At 42.5% G+C, this 12,055-nt stretch overlaps 1 protein-coding gene across 1 annotated transcript in view; it reads left to right on the top strand.

The window, feature by feature from the left end:
• NKRF (NFKB repressing factor) overlaps positions 1 to 12,055 on the top strand; it is an 83,113-nt gene that overhangs the window by 25,138 nt on the left and 45,920 nt on the right. Inside the window, exon 2 of the mRNA XM_069212306.1 lies at positions 10,348 to 10,472. Coding sequence (XP_069068407.1) covers positions 10,348 to 10,472 — 125 coding nt within the window. The remainder of the gene's footprint in view (positions 1 to 10,347; positions 10,473 to 12,055) is intronic.

Genomic DNA, 12,055 nt, shown 5'->3' on the forward strand with positions numbered 1-12,055 from the left:
GTGCTATCGGCAGCCTGATGAAAATAAATGTATAATAACACAACTTTCCCTTAACTTTAAAAGGAAACGCGTGACCCTGTGCTTATTTAAAATCGACTCGGCCACAGCCTACTCTGAAGGGGTCTGGGAGATACTGGTAGCTCACGACCGACTGAATGGAGGCACCTGCTGTAAAGTAAGAGAGGCTGTGTGTTTGTGCCCCGTCCCACCAGTGCATTGCTGACCTGGGCTTTTCTCCAAAGCCAGACACTCTGCAAGCACAAACCTCTCCATTCTTCCTAAACCACCTGCTTTCCAAATACCATTCATTCATTTTTTTTTATTTTTATCCCACTCAATCATTTACATTCCCTATTGGTCAACTCTGACTGCACCATAGAGCATCTACGTTTAACTTGTAATAGAGTAACTTGTATCTTCTGTTACCTTTTTTGCCCATTATTAAATGCAACTGGCATGATTGCCATCATTTGCTTACCACTTGCCTCCGGCACTTACTTTTTAAGAGCCTTTATCAACTTTAGGTAGCTAGCAGTACACAGATTTTAGAAAATGAGTCCGGAGACTGCATCCAGCTTTAAACCCATGACTTTGCACTCTGGATCACACTCTGCATGGACTCTGCTACGCTGCACAATATTTATGCTTTGCGTTTCCTTGGCAAATGCTCAGCACTTGCCCAACCCACAATGCAATCTCTCTGCTAGGCTCTGAACAACCTTGGCCAAAATGTGCTGATTTTTGTTTGAATCATTTTTCTTCTTCTAAGCAACTGTAGTTATTAAGTTGCTAACATTTTTCTTTACTGTTTATAAAGGTTATTGTTTTTATTTTTGTGTCCTTTCCATTAAAGCTTTTTTACATTAGTATTTTCAGACTTCATTTTCATTCTTTTGATCATTTCTCAATTTTATCCCACCCCACCTCTCCTCCCCACAACAGTGAATCCCTGTGTATCATTTGTAGATGTAATCTGAGTTTAAAGGAAAAGGCCCATAGTAGTCAGTCCAACTAGTTATGAGATCGGAGTTAAGTATACAACAGAAACCAAATACTTAAACTGACATCAAACCTCTAAATTAGTTTGATATTTCATTTAGAGGGCGAGAGTAGGCCATGCAGTGCACAGTAAAAAGTGACTGGAAAAACAAGACGAGTGAAAAATTGCTGAATTTAATTGTCGTAGCAATGTTGCACTCTCATTGTTTGCAAACTACACTATCTCTAAAAATCACACCCAGGTGAAGGAAATGTCGAGTAACGCCTATTCAATGTTCAAATTAGGAGGGGATGCTTCATGACTCACTTGTCACTGAGTCCTTTCTCATGGATGATTGAAACCCTGTTCTTCTCTTCAAATGATAAATAAAATTCAGGTAAATTCAGCAGTTATGGTCTATGCTTTTGTGTGAGTAAAATGTAAACCTCTCTATAACATCCCTGTAACCTTGGTTTTTCTCAGTGCATTTCTGTGTTTGTTTGATGTAAAGTAATATATAATAATTACTATATGCTAATGCAGCCCCCAGCTGTGTGCGCAGCAGGGTGGCTGTAGGTTTTTACAAGGCCCTATGGCCAACCCCTTCACATGCATACAAACCCATGCTGCTCAGGACCTTTAGCAGGGATGTGTAATTCCTATCGCCCGGGACATCTTGTTTGGGGTCAAGGGCAACAAGTTTTTATGTTTACTTTGTCCTTGGGACAAGTAGGCCCAACCCCCTGCAGCACAAACCCTTTGGCTGCCTGTTTACAGAGAGTTGAACTCTCTGCAGTTGAGGTAATGTGTTTCCAAAGGATAATGCTGTTCGAACTTGTATTTATGGTTCATTATTTGAAAGCCTTCATTATTAGGGTGCGTGCTGTAAATCAATGTTTTAAGGTCACACTTCACTACTGACGTTGGTTCCAGTACAAAAAAAAAAAACGTGTACACACATGTTTGAAAAGTTTAGGCTAAGAGGCTAAGTATAATGCTCCCAGAATGCTCTCTGATTATATGCAAATGAAGTGTCATTTAGTAAAATGTGTTGATGCATGCTAGTATTTCCCAAAAATATTTCTAATGGAAAATCAGTGTAACCATTTTCAACACGATTATGGGAAGCATGAAAATAAACAAACACTGACAAAACCAACTGATCTGACATATTTTTATAAGTCTTTTTTAGTTTCATCAATGCGTGTCTTGTTTTGACATGGCTTTTGTAACACTTTATTGTTGTGGGAGCTACCAGGCCCTCAACATTGTAACAAACATTGGCAAAAACCCCCAAAAAAGTTTTTGAACTCTTAAAGCACACGTTGCCACCAGCGGCATAACAAAGGCCCCGCAGCCACCCTCCAGGGGGCCCCGTCAGCACAGCACATGCCCTGAGTGAGCCTGGAGGTGGTGGGGCCTCCATGTTCTTTGCAGGGGCACCCTCCAGTTTCGTTATGTCACTGATTGCCACTGTAGTTCCTGACACTGAACAAAACTACTTTGTGTGGCAATATGCTCCTTGTGGAAGAGCAGAATGCGATCACTCACAGTAAAGCCAGCCGAAAGAGAGCGAAATAGAAGTTTAATAAAAACAAAATGTCTTTGTTAACACCAGACCTAATTAGGGACCAAGACCCACATTTAGGTAGCTTTTTGCATGTCGCAAACAGCGACTTTCGCTGTTTGCGACATGCAAAAAGCACATTGCGATGCACAAACCCAGTTTTGCGATTCAGTAACCTGGTTACCGAATCACAAAACGGGTTTGTGACTCGCAATTAGTAAGGGGTGTTCCCTTCCTAATTGCAACTTGCAGTGCAATGTAGGATTGTTTTGTGACCGCGAATGCGGGCGCAAACCAATCGCAATTTGCACCCATTTCAAATGGGTGCTAACACTTTCGCAAAAGGGAAGGGATCCCCATGGGACCCCTTTCCCATTGTGAATGTCACTGTAAACATTTTTTCAGAGCAGGCAGTGGTCCTGTGGACCACTGCCTGCTCTGAAAAAATGAAACGAAAACGTTTCATTTTTCGTTTTTGTTATGCATCTCTTTTTCCTTTAAGGAAAACGGGCTGCATTACAAAAAAAACTGCTTTATTGAAAAGCAGTCACAGACATGGTGGTCTGCTGTCTCCAGCAGGCCACCATTCGTGAGGGGGTCGCAAATTGCGACCCACCTCATGATTATTCATGATGTGGGCATTTGCGAAGCCCTTGCGAATCACAGATGGTGTCAAGGACACCATCCTACATTCGGATTTGCGACTCGCAATTTGCAGGTCACAAATCTGAACCTACCTACTTGTGGCCCCAAATTCTTAAAGAAAGTCACAAAAGTGCACCCATGGTATATGTCGTACCCCTATAAAATATTTGTGAACTGTATTTTAGCGTGGGTAAATACGATGTGTAGATTTGCTCATGTGAAAATCTATTGAGCATTTGCAAGTTCATTTTCCCTCCAGCCACTTTCTTCCCAACCCTGGAAGAAGTTCTAATTCTGCCATTGTCAGGAGTAAATGTCCAACCTTTCTTATTATGGGAAAATATTAGAGAGAAGCTGCTAAAAATCTTTAAAACATGCAGGTTAGTAGGTTTGCAGACTCAAAGGCATTCCAGCCCTGGAACTATTGCTTACTGCTTCCTCCAGCCCCAGTATGCAGATCTGCAGAAAGGTGGCAAAATAAGGAAATTTCTACAGTAGGGATTGAAACTCCAAGTATTTAAGCCCTACTATGGTAGTAGCCCTGGCATAATCAGAGAGGCTATTAATTGCTGCCATAATTTGTCACCACACTACATGGCACCAAAGGGACAAGTAGATCTTTTTACAGGACAAGTAGATTTGAGAAGCAACCTGTCCCCTGGACAAGTAGATATTTTAATAAATTCCACATCCCTGCTTTAGCCATATGCAGCAGGAGTTTCATGATTGAATGGGCGTAAAAATAAATAAAAATTAAAGTCTGCTTTAGATCTGTGGATCCATTGCAGATTTACACTGGGCCTCTGGCTGAGCCCCTTGGTGGATCTGCAGTTCGTCTGAAAAAATATATAGAAAAACAAATCACCAATTTTTTTGGCCATGATGGATCAAACAAAATGGTGGCCGGAACTTTGCTCTCAAGTGGGTGGGCAGCCAATCAGGGACTTGCTTTTCCTCCGTGAGTGGATCCGCCACCCCAGACATCTTTCTTTTTCCTTTAGTAACTCCTAAACTACTGGACAGATTTATGCCAAATTGCAAAAAGCAATCTTTTCGGACCAAGATCTAGCTTTCTGCCAAATTTGGTATAATGCCATTTAGCGGTTTGGGCAGTAGTCATGTCTAAAATCCCTATGGGAAAATACACTCCCCTACTCCCCCGCACACCAACAGCCACCACCTCCCCACACCCCCACCCCACCCTTTTTTTTTTTTTTTTTAGGTCGAGGTTATGCGTACAACCTCTTGTATACGTCTGTGGGCTTCCAGCTATTTCATTTATTTTCACTGTCACTTAAAAATCCTTGCTTCTTAGTGGTCAGTGATGGCTCTTTGTGCCTCCATCTGTGTGGGAGCAGTGACCAACAATTGTAACATTATCCTTTGTCCTGTTTATCTGGTCTGAAGGGGACTTTTTAAAAACTTTGTTTCCTGCTCCTGTCCAGGGAAGCTGCCCTTTTAATTTGCAGAGCATTCTTCCTCCGAGCTCAGCTGTAAACAAGGCTATAAATCAGTCTGTCTTGGTCACCTTTGGTCTTGGTGGGCTCTCTGCACACTCTCTCAGCCTCATGGCTCCCGCCGTACCTTGACTTGGATATTCTTTACGAAGTGTGCCTGCCTGTGTGCATAGAGCAAAGGCGGAGGATCACTTGTAATTGATTATAGCTTAGGCACCCAGCTCTTCCAGGGCTCTACAATTCTTAGAGACAGTGACCACTTCTGCTCCATACTGGGATCCCACTCGCAGCTCCTGCAGTACACCTCAGTTCACTCATTCCAAGCCCTCGGGTGTGCCAGTGCCAGGAACCCTAAACTTGCTGTCTGCCAGAGCACCTCAGTTCTTGCATTCAGTACACTCTGCTGCTCCAGTACTGGGACCTCGGGCGCAGCTTCATCAGTGCACTGCAATGCACACACGCCAAGCCCTCAGCAGTGCCACAGCCAGGATCACCACACATGATGTCTGCCAGAGTACCTCAGTATTCCCAGTCAGTACACTGCTGTTCAAGTACTAGGACCTTGGGCGCAGCGCCATCAGTGCACCTCAATTCTACCCCAAAGATGTAACTTCCTTTCCTATACTGGGGCCCGCTCACATACAGTTCCATTACAGCAGCTCAATTCTAATATTCAGTTCCACTGCCAAGACAATACTGGACCCAAAAGAGCAAAACACAGCTCAGCCAGTGCACCTCAAGTCTAACATCCAACACCACTGTTGATGGGGAACCACCACAGCTCTGCCATAATCCATCAATTCTAACATTCAGTACACATTTCTTCTCATTACTAAGGCTCTCACACACACTCCCATCAGGACTCCTTGCTTCTGCGGCTCAGAGGCAATGCTGCTCCCATACTGGGCCCCACTCGCAGCTTCACCAGGGCACCTCCAGGCTAACCCTAGGCAACACTTGCACACTAATTCTAGGTTCCACACATAGCTCCATTAACATACCTCACTTCTGACCTTGTGTGCCTGTTACCATTCCAGTACTGCAGCCCACATCAGCTCTTGTCAGTGCACTTCAGCAGTGACCTGCAGTGCCCCATTATTCCAATACCAGGAATTACGGCACTTCATTTCTCATTCCTCACCCGCCGCCTTTCTGTTTTTCCAGCACTGGTCTGAGACACAGCTGTCTATATCCCCAGTTCTGATCTGCACCAATATTGCTGTATTGGGGTTCACATACAACTCTGCTAATGCACCTCCTGCTGTTCTGAAGTGCCCCCTGTTGTTTCACACTCTGACGTCTGTATGAGGGCATGGGGAAGCCAATTAAATCTATTCTTAGCTGCCATCTTTATTTGGGAGGGTCTGTTTTACCTATCTCAGTTTCATTTGTATTTTATTTTTATTTTTTACTTTGTTTACTCTCAATGTTTTCTCCCTCCCTCCCTCCCCCCCCTTTCCCTTTTCCACTTGTAAAATCCACATGTTAAGTGTTGCTTTTTCTTTCAACTGCTTATTTCTACTCCCTTTGTTTGTTTATTTCCCTCCTCCTCTTGCTACCTTCTTTCAAACTGGCAAAAACTTGGTTATTTCTTTCCTTGTTTTGTTCCTCCCTTTTTTTCTTTATCAGGCATTCATTCTTTCACAATTTGTTTACCTTCATTCTTTCTTTTATTTGCTCTTTCCTTTGACTCGGTATGCGTCCTTTCACTTTTTTTGTTTTTAAAGATCTTCTTTCCTTTCTCTGGTGTTTTTCTTATCTTCATCTATTTAGTATAAATTTCTCTGTTGTGTTTTTATTTTCACGTTCGTTCTTGCCCTTCTTTCTTTTGTTTGCGACTCCTTATCTTTCTTCCTTTTGTCTGTTGTATTCCTTCCACTTCTTTTTCTGCCCCATCTGCTTTCTCTCCTGAGGCCTAGTTAGCAATGGAGCAGCAGGTGCAGTGGCACTGGGGCCCAGAGACCCATGGACCTCACTCAACTCTAATTACTGCTGTATTTTCCTACTGAAATTGCAGTCAACCATTTTTCTTTCCTACTTCAGGGCCTATGATACCAATACCATGCCACTTGTCCTCTCCATCTTTACTCCCGACTCCCTCTTTTCTTTCACCATCCAATACGTCCCAAATGATATTCTTGTTATGGTGTTTTGTGCAATACATTTTAATGCCAAAAGTATATTACTGATAAACGTTTATATGATAATTGTATATGTTTTAAGATAGAGGAAGAAGGTAAATGGAAGTGCTTTAGTTAAATGCTGGGCCACTGGAATTATATGCAGGAAAAGACAAAATTATGAAACAGGGTTGACCAATTTATGTGGCAAAGAAAGTCCAGTTATTGATTTACAATGCCAATAGCTCTAACTCAAGAAAATGTGAGGCCTATTGCATTGCAAATGCTTGGTTTTTTTTCTCAATCCCTGCTTGATGGATCACACCAAATCTTCGGGATAGCAGCTGAAGTGAGTAAGGACAGTTAAACTTATCTCAAGAAACTAGTGTCCTAAGGTAACTATAACTTGAACCCACACCATGCACAGTTTTCTCATCAAATAATTTTATTGTAACTGTTGCAGTTAAAGTATTAATGATATCCAGGCATATAAACCTTATGTGCTACTTTATGGCGTTAAAACTGCCACTAGACAAAAGTCCGATCTCTTTCTCTAGCAGGAACATAATCACAAGAGGTATCTTGACATTTTTATTGCTGTCTGACAGCTATCCATGCCTGAAAGATAGTAGGGTGGATATTTGTTGTCAGAATAAATAAAACGGATCAATTAAAATCCAAGACAATTGTGGCCGCAACAGTTTTTCTTCCTTTAACCCCTCCTGTGCCAGGCCTTTCTTTGGCTATTTGGGGCAGTTCGCGCTTAGACCCTCATAACTTTTTGTCCACATAAGCTAGCCAAGCCAAATTTGCGTCCTTTTTTTCCCAACATCCTAGGGATTCTAGAGGTACCCAGACTTTGTGGGTTCCCCTGAAGGAGGCCAAGAAATTAGCCAAAATACAGTGAAAATTTCGTTTTTTTTCTCTCAAACAAAATGGGAAAAAGTGGCTGCAGAAGAAGGCTTGTGGTTTTTCCCCTGAAAATGGCATCAACAGAGGGTTAAACAGTGCTAAAATCACCAGCTTTCAGGAATAGGCAGACCTGAATCAGAAAACCCAATTTTGCAACACAAATTTGGCATTTTACTGGGACATACCCCATTTTTACAATTATTTTGTGCTTTCAGCCTCCTTCCAGTCAATGACAGAAATGGGCGCGAGACCAATGCTGGATCCCAGAAACCTAAACATTTCTGAAAAGTAGACAAAATTCTGAATTCAGCAAGGGGTCATTTGTGTAGATCCTACAAGGGTTTCCTACAGAAAATAACAACTGAAAAAGAAAAATATTGAAATTGAGGTGAAAAAAACAGTAATATACCGTTACGTCTGCTGGACTCCTCTGGTTGCGGGGATATATAGGGCTTGTAGGTTCATCAAGAACCCTAAGTACCCAGAGCCATTAAATGAGCCGCACCCTGCAGTGCGTTTTCATTCTATACCGGGTATACAGCAATTCATTTGCTGAAATATAAAGAGTGAAAAATAGCTATCAAGAAAACCTTTGTATTTCCAAAATGGGCACAAGATAAGGTGTTGAGGAGCAGTGGTTATTTGCACATCTCTGAATTCCGGGGTGACCATACTAGCATGTGAATTACAGGGCATTTCTCAAATAGACGTCTTCTTTACACACTCTCTTATATTTGGAAAGAAAAAATGTAGGGAAAGACAAGGGGCAATAACACTTGTTTTGCTATTCTATGTTCCCCCAATTCTCCCGATAAAAATGATACCTCACTTGTGTGGTTAGGCGTGGCGCCCGCGACAGGAAAGGCCCCAAAACGCAACGTGGACACATCACATCATAGAAAACAGTGCCTACCTGTGGATTTTGGCCTCTAGCTCAGCCGGCACCTGGGGAAACCTAGCAAACCTGTGCATTTCTGAAAACTAGAGACCTAGGGGAATCCAAGATTGGGTGACTTGTGGGGCTCTGACCAGGTTCTGTTACCCAGAATGCTTTGCAAACATCAAAATATGGCCAAAAAAACACTTTTTCCTCTCATTTCGGTGACAGAAAGTTCTGGAATCTGAGAGGAGCCACAAATTTCCTTCCACCCAGCGTTCCCCCAAGTCTCCCGATAAAAATGGTACCTCACTTGTGTGGGTAGGCCTAGCGCACACAAAAGGAAATAGCCCAAAACACAACGTGGACACATAAAAATTTTTCACAGAAAACAGAGGTGTTTTTTTGCACAGTGCCTACCTGTGGATTTTGGCCTCTAGCTCTGCCGGCCCCAGGGGGGTCAGAAATGGCCTAAAATAAATTTGCCCCTCCCCCCCCCCCCCCAAACCCCTCCATGGGAGCGACCCTTGCCTACGGGGTCGCTCCCCTTGCGTGACATTGGCGCAAAAAAATAAAAATCCCCGGTTCCTAGTGGTTTCTGCTCCCTTGGGGGCAGGTTGACCGAAAATCGGTGGGTGGGGAGCACAGGGGGGGGGGGGGGGGAGCGCTAGCGCTCCCCCCAGTTCCCAGGTGTAGGACGAGGTGACCTCGTCCAAGGCACCCCGTAACCGGTGCCTTGGACGAGGTCACCTCGTCCAAGGCACTCAAGAGGTTAAGGACTTCTGTCTTTGGGTAGTGGAACAGTGATTTTTTTAGATAGAGAGATTGAGATATTCATTCTCAATTTCACTTTTTTTGTTTTAAATATATGTGTGGGCTGATTCCCTGCCCCTAGTAAAACCACACATTTATAAAACTAAGTGATATATGTTTATATAGAGAGAGAGTGTCTTTCTCGCTCTCATTTTTTTTTTTTATACATGTGGTTTATCTGGTGGCCAATCGCAGCCCCTAGGAAACGGTGCCAGGAAGGCATCGATGGAAAGGAGAGACTCTCCCCTTTCCATCGATGCCTCCGGGGAGAGGACACTTGCCTACTCCTTGATCCTCTGGTGTGGAAAAATGTATGTAGTTTTTGTCTCGCGGTATGCTGATGTCACGGATTGGTGGGGGAAGGGGGAGATGTGGAAGCTATTTTGAGACTCCAGAGGGCATTTAAAAAACAAAACAAAAAAAAATCCTTCCATGCAAAGCACCGGAGGATTTATTTATTTAAAGCCCACGCCGGTGTTGGCCAATGGTCGTGGCCCTCACCAGGGAGGGTGGGTGTGTCTCGCCCGTTGGCTGACACACATACCTAAGGGATTAACAAGCTATTAGTGTAAACTGATAATTCAGACAAGAATGTTGCCACGTTATACAAGACTAATTAACTGGATCCGCTCCCATCTTCATTTACCTAAGAAATCAAGTTAGTTGTGGAGCACCATTTCACCTCTGGTGGAGTTCAGTTAGTTTACTAATATTTCTGATGCAGTTTCTATCCATATCTTGAAATCTCACAGAATAATTTTCTGCAATAGTGTGTGATTTCTGTTGCAAGGCCGTTCTTGGTCAGATAGTAAAGAAACATATGAAAGCCTTTAATGCCATGTCCATGTACCCTTTAAGAAACAGATGATTTAAAAAGTATCTTTCGGCAGAGGTGGTGGGTGGGGTACATAGAAAGGCCTTTCCCTCCAATCATTAAATGAAAGTAATCATGATAAATTGTTTTGTATTAAATGCAGGTATGGCACAGCACTCATGCAAAAAGTTCTTGAGATGTCTGAAGGGATTGATATTGGACCGGTTCCTTCATATGAGCTTGTTCCAGGAACTACAGCAATAAAAAGAACAAGTGCCGCTGGTTCTGGTAAGTATATTTGCCTCTGACGCAGCTTTGAATGGTAAAGTAATTCTTGATCATTTTTATAAAGAAACCTTCTTGCTACTACTTTCCAGTATTAACTTTTTTCTCCAAACTCATTTTCTTATCCGAATTAACATATTTCATAGTTTTAAGTTCCTAAATGTTGAATGTTCCACAACTTTCTTTATGCATCTTAATTATCTTGCTGCTTAATGAGCTTACTGTTTGTGCTCAGAAGAAAGTTGGTTCAGTGTACTAGACAAGATGGTGCATCAACTGCCCATTCCAAGTTGTTAACCAATTTGATTTGCCTTCATTATAATCAGGAATGCTGGTATTAATGTTGGTTTGGAGAATGTACACTGGAGCAGTTCTTCGGAATTATTCTTCAAGAAGCATGAACATTAAATCTGTTCGCTCTAGTTGGGGAACATTTTCAGAGATATGTGTCCTACATGTATGTGCCTAGGCATTTAAAAAGTACTTCAAATCATAACGTCAAGTAACCCCTCATTGTTTATGGATTTTCATTAACCTATAACACTGATAAAATGAGACCTCGCTCCACTAATTCTAAAAATCAAAATCTTTCTGGAAGGCAAATTGCCCTCTCTCTTAAATCTGGGCAGATTTCGCCATTGCGTTAACTCTGACCTAGACTCTTCACTTTTTGGAAAAGACCTGTTTCCAAGCGCCCTGATTTTGCGAAAAGTTAATGAATATGGCTGCTACTCGAGTTGTGCTTCACGTTTCCAGTGATGACCTGCTGCACACATTTCAGATTCGATTTTGCTGCAAATGCAATGCTGCAGATTTATTATACATTCTAGAGATTCTGGATGAGGGACAATCCTGTCTCTAAGTGGTGCTAGGCCTAACATCGACAGTTGACAAAATTGACACTATGCTCACAATGATCCTCTCTCCCGGGAAGGATAGAAGGCAAAATCTTACGTTGAATTCAGTCTTTCATCACATCAAGATAGTATAAATGGACTCCTCCAGTATTCTGTATGTACAGCACTGTACCACAAGGGTCAATTCTTTGCAGTACCCTTTCACCAATACATAAAACCACTAAGCAGGATAAACTCCTTCCCCTTTCCTCTCTAAAATGGCATGCCCAAATAAGAACGTCCTGCCACTACTAAAAAGGTGGACAATCTTGTTCTCTGTTCACTTGCAGCCAGCTGGGAAAAAAAACATCTGTTTATGACTCTCTGACTCTGTACAAATATGGCTGGAAGATATGTCTGTTTAGGATTCCTCACATTACTTTTTCAAATAATGTGTCTTGTAATATCACTGTCCTACCCTCTGACTGCCTTAAATATTCCAAGCCCATCCTCATTTTACTTTTTACCCCAAGACCATTCACATTCCATTACAAAACGCTTCAAGGATGTTTCCTTTTAGACGCTGTCATTTTCCTTCTGAGTTCTTTGCCTCCCTGATGTGGGTTATGTGAGCGCACAGGTCATGCAGTGCAGAAGAGAACCATCTCTAGATGGATGGTTCTCTGCATTAAAATGTGCAACCCGCGGAGGGCTTGCCTAATTCTGCCAAAGCGACTGTTGCAACCAGTG

This window comes from Pleurodeles waltl, chromosome 2_1, assembly GCF_031143425.1.
Source record: "Pleurodeles waltl isolate 20211129_DDA chromosome 2_1, aPleWal1.hap1.20221129, whole genome shotgun sequence".
Classification (NCBI taxonomy): Eukaryota; Metazoa; Chordata; class Amphibia; order Caudata; family Salamandridae; genus Pleurodeles; species Pleurodeles waltl.